The following is a 16,045-nucleotide window of genomic DNA, read 5'->3' on the forward strand; positions in this document are numbered from 1 at the left end:
AAGAATGGGAGCCAGCACTGAAGGAAAGAGACAGGTTTCTGATTCGTATCTCAGCCTCTCTCCTACTGCTTCCCTTCTCTCCAGCCAACACAACCACATTCTTTATCCTGTGAAAATGAGACTCTCAGGGAGGTGAACAAGAGTTAAAAGGTTAATGACTCCCTCCAGTTCCTCTCTTTGAACACGTATGTTAATATGTGCAGATTGTTTTCCTGCCTTGCTTATTATCTTCCTTGGTAATAGCTGATGGTTAAAGGGCAGTTTTCAGAATGCTAAAAACTAGAATATAAGAATGAGCCTTTCCTTGGGGGTCCCTTTGTGGCTTCCCTGTCTCCCTTTTTTTTAATATGTCAGTAGCAATGCAGCCCTGCCAGGATAGCCCCAAAGACTCTCCCACATATAACTTTTTACCTAGGTTAATAAGTAGAGTGGTTCACTGCAAAGTAGGTAATAGATTGCCAAGAATGACCATATTAAGAAATTTCCCAAGTTTCAAGTAACTATTGGTGTCTTCACACAGTAGCTTAGACTAACATATTTGTTTCCTAACAAATCACCCAGGCTCTTTGTTTTGGCTATTTCACATCTCTTAACAGGAAACTTAACACCAAATCAGTATGATCATAGGCTGGAGTCTCAGCATGTCACACCTGGACACCTATTCATTCATAGCTGGTCTTAAAGGGCAGACTTGGTTACAAAGCTTCTGGATCATTAGGGTTTTAAAAACTGAAAGTAGTTGAGGGTGGTGCAATTTAGTGGAAGCTGGAGGTAAAATCTTTATGAGAGACCACATATATAGTTATATAAAATAAGTTACAAAACGTAAAAATATAATTACCCCATATATTTATTTTTTGTACATTTGGCTTTCATAAGTCAGAGGTTACAGAGATAATTTTGCCTCTTTATACTTCATATTGAAAATGTGTATGTGTTTGATAAATTTTATTTGAAGGGCTCCAAGAATACCCACTCATCATATAGTTCTTTATAAAATGGTAAGTAGATCATCACAACTTATTCCAAAGTAAAATTAAACAAGTGAGAGAATATTTCCAAGGCATGTCAAAGACACAGTTGCATAGTTTGAAGATAGCAAATTATAAGCAAGCTCAAAACCATGGTGTGTGTTGAAAGCCCATTTCTTTACTACTAGCCCATTCTCTTGAAGCCAGAATATATAATGCTTTACACATCTTTAATCAAGTAATCATTTTCTCTTAGCTGGGCGTAGATGATAATTCTGTTCTAGATATACTTCTACAAATATCCCCTCTCACTTTGAGGCTCCTGGATAGGTAAGCAATGATTTTATCTATGCCAAAAATAGTCTATTCTAAAAAGCTATCAGAATAAATAATAATAAATAACCTTTATCAGCTATAAAATTTCAATATCAAATACCAGCATTCCTGCTACTGCTAATTTAATAAATATGATAGAGCTTTTTTCCTAAATGGTATAAATCATCAATGCTATTAGCACTACAGTGGAAAAGCTTCAAGTGATAATGGTTTTTCATCCTACAAATACATTTTAGCAAAATAATCCCATCTCAATTTATGTTTTTAACTTTATCTTACTAATATTCATTCGCTCATATTTGGCACTATCCTTCTTATTAGGTAAATAAAAATCCTCATCTTCTAGTGCCCATTAATCAGCTACCAGTTATAGAGTTAAGAACTGATTTAGGCTTGTACTTATCGTGGAAATTAAAATTTAATGAGAGATTCTGGTAACAGATTCTAAATAATTGAATGACATAAGTCCCCAGTAGTTTTTTTTCTTTTAATGAGCTAAGGGATTTAGTTTAATTAAAATTTTAGTCCAAGACTCCTTAGTATGAAGTTGCAATTTACTTGAATAGATTTTTTTAAGAGTAGGATTTTAAAAAGGTACAGACTGAACTTTTTGTATTAGTTACGGTTCTTTATTCTGGTGCTCATGGAAGAAATAGGGGAACCAGTCTAAAAGTTTTGTATGTTTTCATCAAGAACACTTGGACTAGGTTTCTGGAAGGCACCTGTTATGAGGAGTTGGCTGGTACTACTCTCTGCTTACTTGGGCAGAGGGTTGGCTGGAGCCTTTCTTGTAAGACCCTACCATGTCCCCCACACACTGCCTGTGGAGAATGGAGCTCTTGAACTCATAAAGCATGAGGCCCCCAATCCTTGTACTTAGTACCCTCTGTACCCTCTCAGCTAGTAGCATTTAAAGATGTTTTTAGGTAGACATGTAAGGACCCAGAGAAAAATATTTTGAAACCCATAACCTTCATTTTACAGCTAATCAGTGAATGAAGTTAGAATGCTCTCCCTCTTTATCTAAGAGCCTCATCCGTATTTTCTTGGTACTAAAATTTTACCAATCTGAGTCCTAGTATACTGTAAATACACTGCCACCCCCATCCCACTGTCCCCAGATGAAGCTCTCAGACTTGCAGGCTTTTGGGAGAGATTTTCCTGATGAGCATGCAAGCAAATGCAGCTAGAATAGTTGGGAGCTGCAGGCTGGTCTTTAACACCTGGCTTCAGGAGTGGGGCTGGACTCCAAGTGCTTACGCAGGTGGTTGGCAAAGTCCACCTGGGTCTGTGATAGGACCTGGTTGATGATTGTCTTTGGCAGCCATCCCTAAGGTAGAAGGGTAGAAGATAGTAGAATTTGGTCATCTTGTGGTTAATGTTTCATTCTAGAGACCTGTACCCTATCACAAACCTTATGGGCTGGCTTGTGCTTGATCTTCTCGCTCTATTTATAGGTGCAACCCGGTGGTTGACCAGAGTCAAAGGTTGGAGGACTGCACTGCTGCCCTGCTTTCACAACAGTGTCAGAAATATGATTTGCAGTCAAGACAAATTTCAGCTGTGTCTTCCCATCTGTGTGACCCTGAACTAGTTAGCACACCTTTCTGGGTCTCAGTTTCCTTCTTTCTAAAATAACTAGAGTTGAAATTTGACATGAGAGTTAAGAGGAGAGCCATTGCAGGCTTTTGAGATGGAATATCAGTTAAGCCATTACTCTCAAGTCTCTTCCCCCTTCAATGGTCTGATTCTCTCAAAATGGAAGAGGATTTTTCCTGTTCCATGTGGGATAACGTGGGAGGGGTAAGAATCTATTTTTCTCTCCCCACTTTCCTACTGAGCCACTTCCCGTGCCCCTCACCTTGAGGTCAATGCTGAGCAGCCAAGTGAGTTTGGTCTTTGAGGGACTTCCAGCCAGGGGATGGAGCACCATGCAAGTGGGACCATGCTCAGCTCTGGCAAATGAAAAGTCAAGTCAGGAGGACAATTCAGAGTTTTCTAATGCCGTGAGTTATAGTAGCCACATTTCCTGAGTGCCCTGTCTTTCCAAATCTCATCAGAGAAGTAACCTATGCCAAGAGTGATACTTAACAGTTCGCATGGCTACCAGCTCATCAGAACAAATGCTGATTAGAGCTGGAGCTCAAACCTGGAGGCCTCCTTATAGTGCCTTTTAGTTGCTAGATGACAGGGACATTGGGGAAAGCATTTGGGATGGTGGCTGGGGCCCCTGGAGAACTCAGCTGCTGCATTCTAAGTGGTATGGATTATATTTTAATTACCAGTACGGTCGTACCTGACTATACCAGCTAAACCTCAGCCCTTCCCCTTGCTTTAGAAAATTATTAAGGTTCTTAAACTTTCTGGAAGGGTGCAGACAAACTGGCTGTGTAAGTAGGGCCAATCTTGTCTTTCTCCCCTGCTGTGGAAAATGAGAATCTTCCTTTGCACAAGGAAGTTGAAGGACCAAGGATTGGTTTCTTGGAGCCAAGAATTTATCACACACTTGGCCCAAAGGCCTATGTTAGGAAGAAGAGCTATTGAGCCTGCTGCCAGTATTACCTGATGACACCTTTCTGTTCAGGCATTTCCCCGAAATGTGTGGCCATGCCAGCCAGCACACAGGTGGAGCCTCGGCGCTTAGCACAGCGTACACTCACAAAGTCACGGGGCCCCACGAGGCTTCCTGCTGAATCTGCAGCCAACTCATGGGTGATCATTGTGTCTTTTCCAATCTTCTGCAGGACCTACCAGACCACAGGGAACCAGAATCACTATTTAGCCAGGTCTGGGGGCAAGGTACCACCCACAGTTTTAGCCCACCTCTCAGACTGGGCTCTTGTGGGTCCCTGCCACCCATACCTGGACTCTCCTCACCTTGATCTCCTTGACATTTGGGTTCCACTCTCGCATTGCCTCCATACGTTCCACAAGCTCTTCATAAAGCCTCTCCATGGGCTGATCCACCACCACCTCCAGCCGGAATACCTTGCCCACATCTGGAACCACTTTACTCAGTACTTTATCCCCATTGGCCTGTCAGGAAGAGAAAGGAGCCCTAGCATAAAGGTTAGAGAAAAATATTCCTAGCCTAGGGCACATAGATAATGCCAGGCAAGGCAGGAAGGGGCATACCAAAAAGAATTCTAAGTATTAGGAAACCTGGAACTATTTCTGATTAAGATAAAGTAGGTTATCTTTCCTGCCACAAACCTCATACTGCCGAAGATTTGCAAGGCAATCTGACTGCTCCCTGGTACCTTTTTTCTTGTCGGTAAATGTTGAGTGTGGGCAAGCCCAACTGAAAGCATTACTTTAAAAGCTGAGATCCTGAGAGAGGCAAATCTGAGAGTGGGAAAAGTCTGGTCTACAACCAACTAATTACATATATAATGTTGGTCGAGATCTTAAAGATTTTTTCAGTTCACAACCTCATTTCACCCAGGAAAGATGTAGGTCCAGAGAAGGTAATTGACATGCCCCAGAGACACTTAGCTAAGAGCAGTGCTCACTTCAATCCCAGATTCGTTGACTCCCCAACTAGTAGTCTGTTAACTCTGAGAACTTGGAGAAGGAGATGTATTACCTGAACTTTGGGTAGTGGGCAGCATGTAAGCTTTTGGTGAAGATAAAACCATCGAAATCTCAGTAGAGCCACTTGCTTTTAACATGTGCCTCGTCACTGGCTCCCAGCAAAGGGGCAGTACTCACAAGCAGCTCAGAAGGCTTTGAGCCATCTGTGTTGTTGCAGGTGAGCCCGGATCACCCCTTGCAAGCTCAGCCATAAGGCAGGCTGCACAGCACAGACACTGTACCTTGGCACCAGAACTTCTGGCCCAGGGTGATGAGGCCTCTAGTGCATGCAGAACCCCTATTGCATGGTCTCTGCTTAATAGGTATAAAATGTATTTGGAGGTAGCTAAGGATACGGGAACAATGTTTCTCAAATGTGAGTTTCTAAGATGTATTTCATAGGGGAAGGGAGTATCTGAGGATGTATTCTTAGGAAAGGAGAGCGCTAAACTTAAAACTACTTGTTGCCCAGTGACTACTACACAAGATAGGAATTCTGAGAAGAGCAGACCCCCCAGCTGGCTGTGAGGATGGCAATGGAATAGTAAAGAATTATGCGTGCCTCTCCTCCCCTCCCCTCCCTCTCACCTGTTGGTTCTCCTTCTTCCAGCCCTCCTGGCTGCTGAGGATGCCCAGGGCCTTCTGCATGGCCTCTTCTCCCTGCTGGATATAGGCCAGCTCCTGATCACTGTAGAGAGTGTCTTCTAGCCGAGAGCCTGGATACAAAGCCAAGGAGAGACCAAGGTTCCTACTGGTCCCCTAGCCTCCCACCAGCTTTTTATCCATTTTGATCTCTAGATCTGATCTTTCTTCTGAATAGCCAAGACCAAAGCCATAGTATTCAGCCTGCAGGTCAAGTTAGACATAGCAGCTGCAGGTGATAGGAAGGGGATTTGGCCGTGAGGAACTCCATTCCCATCCTGTCAAAGTGAGTAAGAAAGGCCAGAGGTGTGGAGGAGACCAGAGCCACATGTACAGTGTTTGCTCCCTGTGAGGCTCCTGCCACTGGCAGAGGCCCAGAAGCTTCAGCACTTACCAAGAAGAGTGCTCCCACACCGGACCTGGTTAATCCATGCACTTGGGGGTGGGCCCCCCAGTGCCCTCCGGTTCAGCTCTTGGCCAATGGCCAGCACAGCTTGGTGCCTCAGCCCTGCAGGGAGGGAAAGAAACTTGCCTAGGAGCAGGAAGTCTCCTTTCACCCCTTCCTCTTGTCACTGGCTTGGAGAGGAAGGTGACATGATCAGGAACACACAGATTCCTAGTAGAGACCCGAACTAGAGGCAGGTCAACTCCCAGTCCAGGGCTGGTTACACTGCACCAGCCTGCCTCCAGGGCCCAGAAGTCTGCCTTCCATCTGGGCTGACTGGACCTGGTCCTGCCTGGAGACAGGGGCCACACCAGTGTTTCCTTCTTGAAGGGGAGAGAAGCTTTATTCAAACAACCAGAAAAATTCTACTGCAGAAGGAGAATTAAAGATACCCATCCCCTAAGATCTGTGTAGCTGCCAGCAGCCAGGGTCTTCACTTTCCTGCTGTCTTACTCCCCCTTTTTTTTCTTCTCCCCGCCCTCTTCCTTGCTCATGTCTGAGGCTTGCCAACACTGCTTTGGAGTCAAGGCTTACTCGTATCTCTATCATGGTGGCTAGGACTTTCATGGTACTCTTGGTACTGATCCTAGAGGAAGGCTGAGTCAGGAAGAGTTCAAGGAAGATTGGAGCACTGGAGGGGTGACCAGAAATTACAGAATCTGGAAAGATATAGGCATCTTGGTATCCAGCCCAATTGTTCAGGTGGAAAAATTGAGGTCCAGAAGGGATAAGACTTGCACAGACTCACCCCATCGGAGGCACAAATGGGATCAGAACCTGAGTGGCTTGCCCCTGGTCCACTACTTTCCTCACTAAACCACATGCCTGAGAGCTCCTGGTCACAACCCTGAACGCCCTTTCCTCCAGGGAACTCACCCTTCATGTTGTGCACATGTCTGTAGGAGCTTCCAGCACACAGCTTAAACGTTGCCAGGAGCATTGTTCCCTGGCAGCTGGTAGCAGTGCTGTTGCTGTTGCTGCTAGTGCCTCTGCTCTCAAGGGTGGCTTCTGTCCTTTCTGAGCCTGTCAAGGTCTGCCTCCGTCCTGCAGCTGTGTCTGGGACCTGTGTTCTGCATCTTAAATGCCCTCCAGCTGAAGGCTATACTTCATCACCAGGAGATAAAGCCATCATTCACTGTGCAAAAGGAAGGGATCAAGGTTAGAGGGATTGCCTCACACTGCTGCTTTAGCCATTTGTGTGTAGGGGGTGGGGGCAGTGCACAGAAAGGAGTAGGGAGGTTGGTGCCAGACTCAGTGGATGGAGACGAGAGAAGAAAAAGCAGCTGAGGTAAAGACAATTTAGAAGAAAGCATACACCATCTGACTGGTTCTCAAATTGCATGTGGGATACTCTTTAAAACAGATTTCTAAAACACAGAAACTCCAGATTTAATAGGTCTAGAATTGAGGCTCTCAAAGCTGCATTAAAAGAAAGCATCTTAGGTGATTGCCAAATAGTAATTATGTGAACTGTACACTGTGCTTTGGAAAACGCTGACTAGGAGAGTGCCCAGGGTGTCTGTTAAGAGAACCTAGTGGGTCAGAGCTGGTAGAGGACATGCAGCCTCTGGATGAGGAACCTGAAGTCAGAGTAGAAATGGGAGCTCCAGTGGCGCAATTGGTTAGCACACGATACTTATATGACAGAGAGTGGAAATGACTTGTTCAAGGTCAAACAGCTGGTCAGTGGCAGGGTTAGGACAACAACATAAGCCCACTGACCTTCAGTCCATATTTACAGGGTCCCTCCGGCAGACCACTCCCACCGCCAGACACTTCCTGTGTTGAACTTTTCAATTATTTACTCAGCCATTTATATAAACAACTTTATCAAAAGCATATTCAGAGTTAGTTCCCTTAGGGTTTAGTGCTTGGGCAAGGATACCTCAGGACTGAATCCTATAAGCTCACAAAGCAGAGGGTAGAACTGGACAGACACACCAGAAAGAGGGGACCGGGCCTGGCTGTGCCCTGCACCCTTCCTCACATTTTCCCAGAGTACCCAGGCTGGACAGGCTGTGCCATAGGGCTTGGCATGAGCTGAAATGTTGAAAAGACAGGATACTTGTGTGCTCATCTCAGTCTTTGCACTTAGGGGGCCCTGTGCTCTGAACAGGGACTCACGAGACAGCTGAGTCTCCTCTGCAGTTCTCACACACCATCCCCTAGGCCCAGGAAGGGAGATCCCCTCCCAGTCTACATGCTGGTCTCTGATGAAATCTTTTTCCTTTAAGGTTGACCCTGAGGTTGCTTTTAAACCAGATTCACCTGGCAACAATATTGGGGGTCAAGAGATTTGCCACAGGCCCAGGGCCTGCCTCGTGTGTGAGAGAGTTCTGTGTTCTGTCACTACTGCCTGGAAGCAGAAGGAAGACCTAAAAAGTGGGGAGCAGGAACAGGTCTCCTGTGGCTCCCACTGTCTCCCTTACTTCATAAAGGACAAAAGGGACAGGACCTGCTCAGAGCCACACCTGGTGCCTAGAGCCCACACGGAACAGAATGAGTCTCATACCCGCCCCCCCCCCCGCCCCCCGCCATTTCAACCCCAGTGAAGCAGTGGGAAGTCCAGCAACTCAAAGGGGCCTGGGCTCCTCTCCAACCAGTGGCTACCTGGAGGCCCCTGGCCCATTCCTTAAGGCCCCCTGCAGCCCCTCCTCTGTAAAGCCTTCCTTGACCACCCCAACCTTTTGGAATGGCTTGTTCCTTTGACTCACACCCTTATGTCAATACTACTAGAGAGGCACGATTTCTAGTTCTGATTTGTGTACTGATTTGTGTGTGATTGCTTGTCTCTTCTGTGGGACTGTCTGTCCCTGAGACAGATAACTTGTCCACACGTTCCCCCTTCCCAGCACTCAGCTCCAGGAAGGGCACAGAGTGAGTTCTTGCTCCTTCTCTATTAGGTGATCAATTGGGGAAGCAGCTGGGGGTGCAAATGTATTTTTTTTTTTTTTTAGGCGAGGCAACCCTTGGTTGACCTCACGGATTACAAGGACCTTGTCAGCTTACAATCCCTTATTTTTTATTTTTTTGTGCCTACAGCACCTGGTCTTCCTAGGTGGTCTCCCATCCAAGTTCTAATCAGGCTCAATCCTGCTTAGCTTCCAAGATCAGATGGGATCGGGTGTGTTCAGGGTTGCATGACCGTAGACGCAAGTATGTCTTTTGAATTAAGAAACTGGGCTGTCAGCTTTGCTTCCAGCCCTCAAAGAGCTCTGAAGGGAGAGGCCTTGGCCTCTGTTGTTCATTGTGTGAAAGGGGGTGGGGGCTTTGCCGTTCATAGACTTGGAAAGAGAACGTGCAGTGTGCCTGGATGGCTGCTCCTCTCTTCTTGGTACACGTGCACCTTCATGCACATGTGTGCCCCAGGGGAGGTGGTGGGGAGCGAGGAGGGGGTTATTATGGGACAAACCATGCAGATAATGTTCAAGGCCCTGCTGTTGCCATTGTGTGGAAAATTATGGCCATCATGAGAGGGGAGGAGGTAGTGTGGGGAGACTGGAGGACTGAGGCATAAGGCTGTTGCTGATGTCAGACGCTGCCACTGACTCAGGAAGGGGGTGCTGGTGACCTCCCCCAGGGCCAAGGCTTTCTTCTCTTCCTCAACCTTTTAGACTGAATGACTACTTAACTCTTGCCGTCCCTTTGAGCAGTAAGGTGGGGAGAGAGGTCTGGAAATTTCCTCTGGTACTAGATATCATCTATAACTGGCTTTGCTTTTTGATGAGGGCAGAATTGCCCAGGGTGGAGAGCAGATGGGCACAGGAAGGAAGGATAGCCAGATATCTGGCGCAGGCTGTGCAGAGTGTTGGAGAGGAAGGCCCCAGGGCCAAAGGAGGCAGGGTGGGCTATGGAGCAGAAAAAAAGGACTTCATTCATTTAATCAACAGTCCTTTATTGAGTGTCCTCTACAATTATGAGGAAAACGAACCATATGACCCAGTATAGAGAGTTGCAGAGCTGATGACTTTTGGAAGTACAAGAAGATAGAACACTTAATTACACAGGGAAAGGAAGAAGTGCTATGGAAGTCTTCTGGGAGGAAGTGACATTAGAGCTGAGTGTGGTAAGTACAATTAGGAGTTAGCCAGTTTTGAGATGAGAGGATGGGGTGCAGGTGTTGCAGGTAGAGCAAATGGCCAACATCATGGAGAAAGTTGCTGAGAATTGAGAGCTGGCTGCCTTGGGGACCTTTTATTGTTCAGCCATGCAGTGTTTGTAGGGTGTGGTGGGAAGATTCCTCTGCAGATTCCTAGGAGGCAGAGGCTGAGACTGGAGGAGAGGTCCCTTGAACTTGTCTGGGCCCCAGTTCAGAGGAGGCAAGCACTGGGTAACACTATCTAACTTTGGGTTTACTGGACTGGTAGTAGGGATGCTGTGAACTGAAGTGGAAGAAGCACAGGTTATGTGTTCAAAGAGACTTTCAGTCCTGGTTTCACCACTTTGATTGTGAGCCACTCACTTCTTCAGTTTCAATATACTTATCTATAAAATGGGGATATGTTTTTCTTTTGTGATCCTTTCAGGTGATTATAAGACTTAAATAATAATACATCAAGAGCCCATAAGATGAAGTCCAGACTTCTCAGTCCAATCTCTGGGCCCTCCAAATTCTCACTTTGGCTTTCTTCTCCAGCAATGCTCAGCATCATCCTGAGGTGCCTGCCCGCCATCTGCCACATGCATATCTTCTCCATATTCAAGGCAGCTCACAGTATTATCTTTCCTCAAAAGCTTCCTTTTGGACTCCACTTTGCCCTACTTTTTAATTAGAATTCAATACTTTTCCCTTTGTGCCCCATTGATGTTTGTTACAGTATCAATAAGACTATTGTCCATTCCCTCCCCACACATACCTCTTAAAAGATTTTATTTTTTTAGAGCAAAATAGAAAGGTACAGAAATTTCCTGTGTAGTTCCCCCTTTTTTACATATCTGTAAACTCCACAAGGACTTGGATGTTCCCCAAGGTTTTGAATCCCTGGCACTTAGTACAGTGCTAGATAATTAATATACTGAATAAATGTTTAATAAATAATTGGAAAGCATAGAACTTGGCACTTTGTAGATTCTCAGTAAATACTGATTTACTTCCATCTCTTAAGGGTGGCCAGCCTGGGGGTGAGGGCAAATGTTGGCCTGCTTATAAGGTATATGCTTATTTAATATTGAAAGAATGGAGTGTTTTCTTCCAAAGAGGCCATTGTGAGAAGGCAGCAGAAAGTCAAGGCAAGTTTGACTCATTGAGTTGGAGGTAATTATGGATTACCTTCTTTAGAGTACATTTTATATAATCTAGCACTTCATTCCTTAATCTCAGTTGGTCATCATTATTTCACAGATATCATTCCTATTTGTACAAAGGCAACTCTAAGTATAAGTTCATCGAGGGTATGGAATCTGTTCTAGGAATCTGGCACAACATTGGGGATTTAGCAGATTATAATAGTTTACATTGAGAACTCCTATACCAGGCACTATTCTGAACTCTTTACAGACATTAACACACTTAATTTTCACAAGTACCACCCAAGCAGTTAGTGTAGTTATTACCCCTATTTTATAAATAACGAACTTGAGGCACTGGAAGGTAAGCAGCTTGACTAAGCTCAGAAAGTTATTAAGAACCAGGATGCAAAATCAAGCAGTCTTTTAAAATCTCATTTCTCTATGAAAAAAAAAATTAAAAAATGGGGCCAATAGTTGCTTCTCATAGTGTATACCTGGCATATAGCAGTTTCTCAATAAGTTTTACGGTGATGAATTGACGACTCAACTATTAATTTTACTTCGTTCCATTGTTTGCCCTTCACCCTCCATTTCCAGCAGGTGAGCCAGGCTTTAGGTTTGCCTGCCCAGGCAGTTTGGCAGGGAATGTAAAGTTTCCTGTCTTTTGTAATAGCCTAAACCAGAAGAGCAAACTGAAGGCAGGTTGACTGAATTTAACCTTCCAGATACTTTATTTAACCTGCACGCTATTTTAAGAAAAAACTGAATTAGTTGCCAATGTAAACTATAGGTACAGAAAACAGATCAGTGTTTGCCAGGGGCTGGGGAATGAAGGAGAATGAAATATAAAGGGGCAGGGGTGATGCTACATAACTATATGCAGTTGTTAAAACTCATAGAATCATACAGTGAAAAGAGTGCATTTTACTGGATGTAAATTACACATCAGTAAAATTGGGTCTTAGAGATGGATTCCCAGGCAATCTGGGGTTCTGACCTTGAAATACGCTCAGCATTGAGCACTCTCTTCCTATAAGTCCTAGCTACTGGTTAGCTGGTGCCCCAACACCACACAATTCTCTATATTTCTAGAGTAGCAGCACTGGATGTCATTTCTTACTCCCAGGTCTAGCCAAGTAGCAAACAAGCTACTGAGTGGCTTGAATTAGGTTTTTTGTTTTTTTTGTTTTTGTTTTTTTAAAGAGGAGAATGGGTAGAAAATAGACAGGGGGAAGAGAGGCCAAACAGTGAAGTGAGACAGGAGAAAAGACAGACCTGATTTTATTCTCTGCTTCCAAGTCCCCTGGCAGAACCTGAAGAGTAGACAGGTAGGAGAGTCCTAACCAAGGCAGACTAACCCAGAGTTTGAGACAGGCGAGCAGCAGATAAGCTCCATTTCCTAGGGTTGGTTTTCTAATTCTTTCAGCCTTGAAGATCTTGAGGAGAGATAAGAAAATTTATTTTTGATTTTAGGTCACTCATCTGGATACAAAGCCCTGTAAAAGCAAACACCCATGAGGCAGTCTCTTGCTCTCCTTATCCAGTGAACCCCTTGAAGGGGTGATATCAAAATGGAGAGGCAGGCACTACAGTCCAGTTCTGCTTGGAGTACAGTTGGGAGGAAAATGGGCATTAGAGCAGCTGTTTACCTCCAGCAGCCCTGACAAGTCCTCCCCAACCCCTGATCCCATGTTCCCCTGGGATGCTCTTCCAGACATTTTTACACTAAGTATGTCCAAATTCTTCACACCTGGAGGACTGTGGTCTACAGTGAACGCTGACCCAACAGGAGGAGAACATCTCCGTATTCAGTGTAAGGATCTCTTCTAATTACTCAACTCCTGGTTGCTCATTGGGTCCATCTTTTGAGACCTAATACATGCCAGGCATCATTCTAGATGTAGGAATACAGGCATGAACATGACAAAAATCCTGTCCTTAATGTTTTACATTCTTGTGGCAGAGTGGAGCAGACAGTAAATAAATAAAATTTGTCAGATTGGGATACTTGCTATGGTGAAAAATAAAACTGGAAAGGAAATAAATAAGGGAAGGGAGAGAGGTTCTATTTAAAAGAATTAGTCAGAGGTGAAATTTGAGCAGAGTTCTGAAGATTGTGAGGGAAGGACACTGCAGCTATCTGGGGCAACTGTGTACTAAGCACAGAGGACAGTAAATTCTAGTCCCATCCAGGGCACAGGTGATTTTCAGGGGGTAGAGATGAAAAATGGGGAATGGATATATCTTTTTCTTTCCTAGTTGTAATAAGCATATACAAATTTACTACGAACTAAGGCAGTTTTATCCAATGTTTCCAGCAGCTACCCACATAACAAATATACTTTATATTGCCAATATTCATATACATGCATATAACAAGCTTCGCACATAATCTAATTTTATTACATATAATGCACTCTATTTTCTATTCTATTCCAATTTTTTAAAAAATGCTGGTTATAATCCACTAAATTCATATCAAGAGCTAGTAGGTTGCAACCTAGGTTTAAACTACGTCGACCATGTTAAGTCTCACTGGCAAAAACCTTACCTCTCTTGGATTTAACATCATCCTAAGGGTTCAATGTCCATTAGGAGTCTTTGCATTGGTAGAGCACATGTGCATACGAGCTGTGTCACAGATGACATTCCTGCTCAGCTCACATTAGCTCTAAGCCAACAGTTCAGACGACTCTCCTGCTACTCTTTCCTTGATTATGAGCAGGGTTGGTTTTAGCTTCAATCTGGAAGCTTGGGTCAGCATTAAAGCATCAGCCTGCAACATCTAAAACCAAAATACCTTTTTCGTACCTCATTGGGAATGCTGGCTTCTAATGGGAAGTTGGATGGAGTTCATCTTGTAGCATGACTTTTGAAAGTCATGCTACAGATATATACATACACATACATACACACACGTATGTATAATTGGAGGGGTAGTCGAGGGGTGAGGAACCGTCCATTAACAGCCTCTCCTTCAGTATTTTCTTGCCAGGTACAATTCCTGGGGTCCACTTCTTGAGCTGTGCAATGCTGCCATGAATGTCACATATGGATCCAAGACTAGAGGTCGGGAACTGCCCACATTAATATAATTGGTGAGCCTCCTCTGCTTGCTGGCCTATAGCCTATGCTGTTTGCACAGCCCTCTGCCTGAGCCTGCCAGCCAGAACCCTTGTGAGTAAAATGAGACCAATTTTCAATCTTCACCTCTGTGTAATACCTCTGGGGTTCACACTGACATGGCTTCCCTGAGAAGCCCTTCATAATGGATAATATAAGGGTGTCTGGCTGCTTAAATATCCAGGGCCTGTTGGCAGTTTATTAGTTGGGGAGGGAAGAGACCGTGGTTTAAACTTAGCTAAGAGCATGCAATGTAAAGTCAGAGGCCAAGGAAAGGGAAAAAGTCCAGCTGTTAAGAGTAAGAGATATGCTGCTGTACTCAACTGCATCAGAATAAAGATGGCCAGCAGAGGAGCTTTGGTAGGTCTTACGTCTCCCCTGGAAGCAGTCTCATGGGAACACCTACTGAAAGAAACTATTAAAGATAAAAGAAATGTATGAACAGAGGTTGATTCTGAAGTCTTAATAACACAAGGGAGTACTAACAGTGGTCCAAGAAAAAGCATGATTTCAGTATCTGCAAAAATCCTCGGCTGGGCCGAGCTGAAGGCAAACCATTTTTCTGAGCATCTTGGAGACTAAGAAAAGAAGCAGGTAGTCTAATTTCATCTTTTAGGTCTGTTAGCTGCTGCCTGTGTGACAAAGGTCTAAAAGCAATGGTCAAAGCCTTACTATGGCTGGAAAATTCTCGACTTGTGAAAATTGTCCCTTTTCCTCTTTTAAGAATAAACCATAATACATTATTGAATTTGGGCTTGTTTGAAGAAGGTTGAAAAAAAAACAGATAGTGAGTCCAAATTCCTTGAAGGTGTCAGACGTTCTAAAACAGTGGTGCTCAGAAAAAACAAATGATGTTTTTTCAGAGTCAGACTCTGAAAGAGTATCATGTACTTAGATATGTTTTTCAAAAGTTGGTGATGAGTTTTTTTTCCCTTTGTATGAGATGTTAATAATAAATTCTGGTTATTAAATGGTAAGATTAGAGGCAAAACATGCTTGATAAATCATTAACTGTTTCTTCACAAATTATCTGGTCTAAACCAACCTAATGATGAATAGCTCAGCAGTCAAATCGTTTATAGGCATTAAGGGCAGTTTTAAAAACACCTGAGCTCATAAAATGTTAACTATATTAAATACTATAAAATAATTCAGACATAGGAATTGTATGAAAATCTTATGAAAACGATATCTTTGCTCAACAGACTATAAAAGGAAATATCAGGAATTCTGTAATTTAAAAAACTGAAAATCTGAGAGGGCAACTGACTTGCTCAAGCCAAAGTGCTATAAAGAACAAAGTCAGAATTTTAACCTGCTGTCTCCTAACTCCTAGTTCAGTATATGGTCCACTAAACCACAGTGTACTCTTCAAGTACAGGCTGTTAACACTTGCTATGCAATCAGCAGCATATCAGAAAAGTGGCATCACCATGGACTGTCAGCCAAGAATAACCTAGATGTATCACTCATTGACACGCCATTTTATATGTGCTCCTTTCTGATATAGCATCGGAGGCTCAAGATTCAATGTGAAGGCCTAGAAAACCAAACTAAACATAAGATTTAGAGGAAGTCCCCTTAGTAAAAAGTCACGGGAACAGAGTTTGGAATAGATATTGGTGAAGTGAGAACAGCACGTTCAGTAGTGATGTCATTTCTCAAACCTGAAACTGTTGTTATAACCTGTAACTGAAAACCTCGCTGAAAGCTCCTTCCTCAAGCC

General features: G+C 43.9%; 1 protein-coding gene and 1 pseudogene across 1 annotated transcript; both read right to left on the minus strand.

The window, feature by feature from the left end:
• Positions 1 to 1,531: 1,531 nt before the first annotated feature.
• Positions 1,532 to 15,955, minus strand: STAR (steroidogenic acute regulatory protein). The gene is made up of 9 exons (XM_011372297.2): positions 13,748 to 15,955; positions 12,472 to 12,632; positions 6,844 to 7,102; positions 5,917 to 6,030; positions 5,469 to 5,596; positions 4,185 to 4,343; positions 3,870 to 4,054; positions 3,169 to 3,262; positions 1,532 to 2,637 (listed from the first exon to the last, which is right to left on the minus strand). The coding sequence occupies exons 3-9, from the start codon at positions 6,905 to 6,907 to the stop codon at positions 2,524 to 2,526; spliced, it is 858 nt and encodes a 285-aa protein (XP_011370599.1). The 5' UTR covers positions 6,908 to 7,102; positions 12,472 to 12,632; positions 13,748 to 15,955; the 3' UTR covers positions 1,532 to 2,523.
• Positions 9,001 to 9,119, minus strand: LOC111729291 (annotated as a pseudogene).
• Positions 15,956 to 16,045: the final 90 nt, after the last annotated feature.

This window comes from Pteropus vampyrus, unplaced genomic scaffold (assembly GCF_000151845.1).
Source record: "Pteropus vampyrus isolate Shadow unplaced genomic scaffold, Pvam_2.0 Scaffold8, whole genome shotgun sequence".
NCBI lineage: Eukaryota > Metazoa > Chordata > Mammalia > Chiroptera > Pteropodidae > Pteropus > Pteropus vampyrus.

Bases quoted from the DNA above. Each gene is read 5' to 3' on its own strand.
- STAR (XM_011372297.2), bottom strand. From the start codon at position 6,907: ATGCTCCTGGCAACGTTTAAGCTGTGTGCTGGAAGCTCCTACAGACAT. The intron at 4,344-5,468 runs GTGAGAGGGAGG...TCTTCCTGACAG, and splicing joins GGAAGAAGGAGAACCAACAG to GCCAATGGGGATAAAGTACT. The intron at 2,638-3,168 runs GTGAGGGGCACG...CTTCTACCTTAG, and splicing joins TGCTCAGCATTGACCTCAAG to GGATGGCTGCCAAAGACAAT.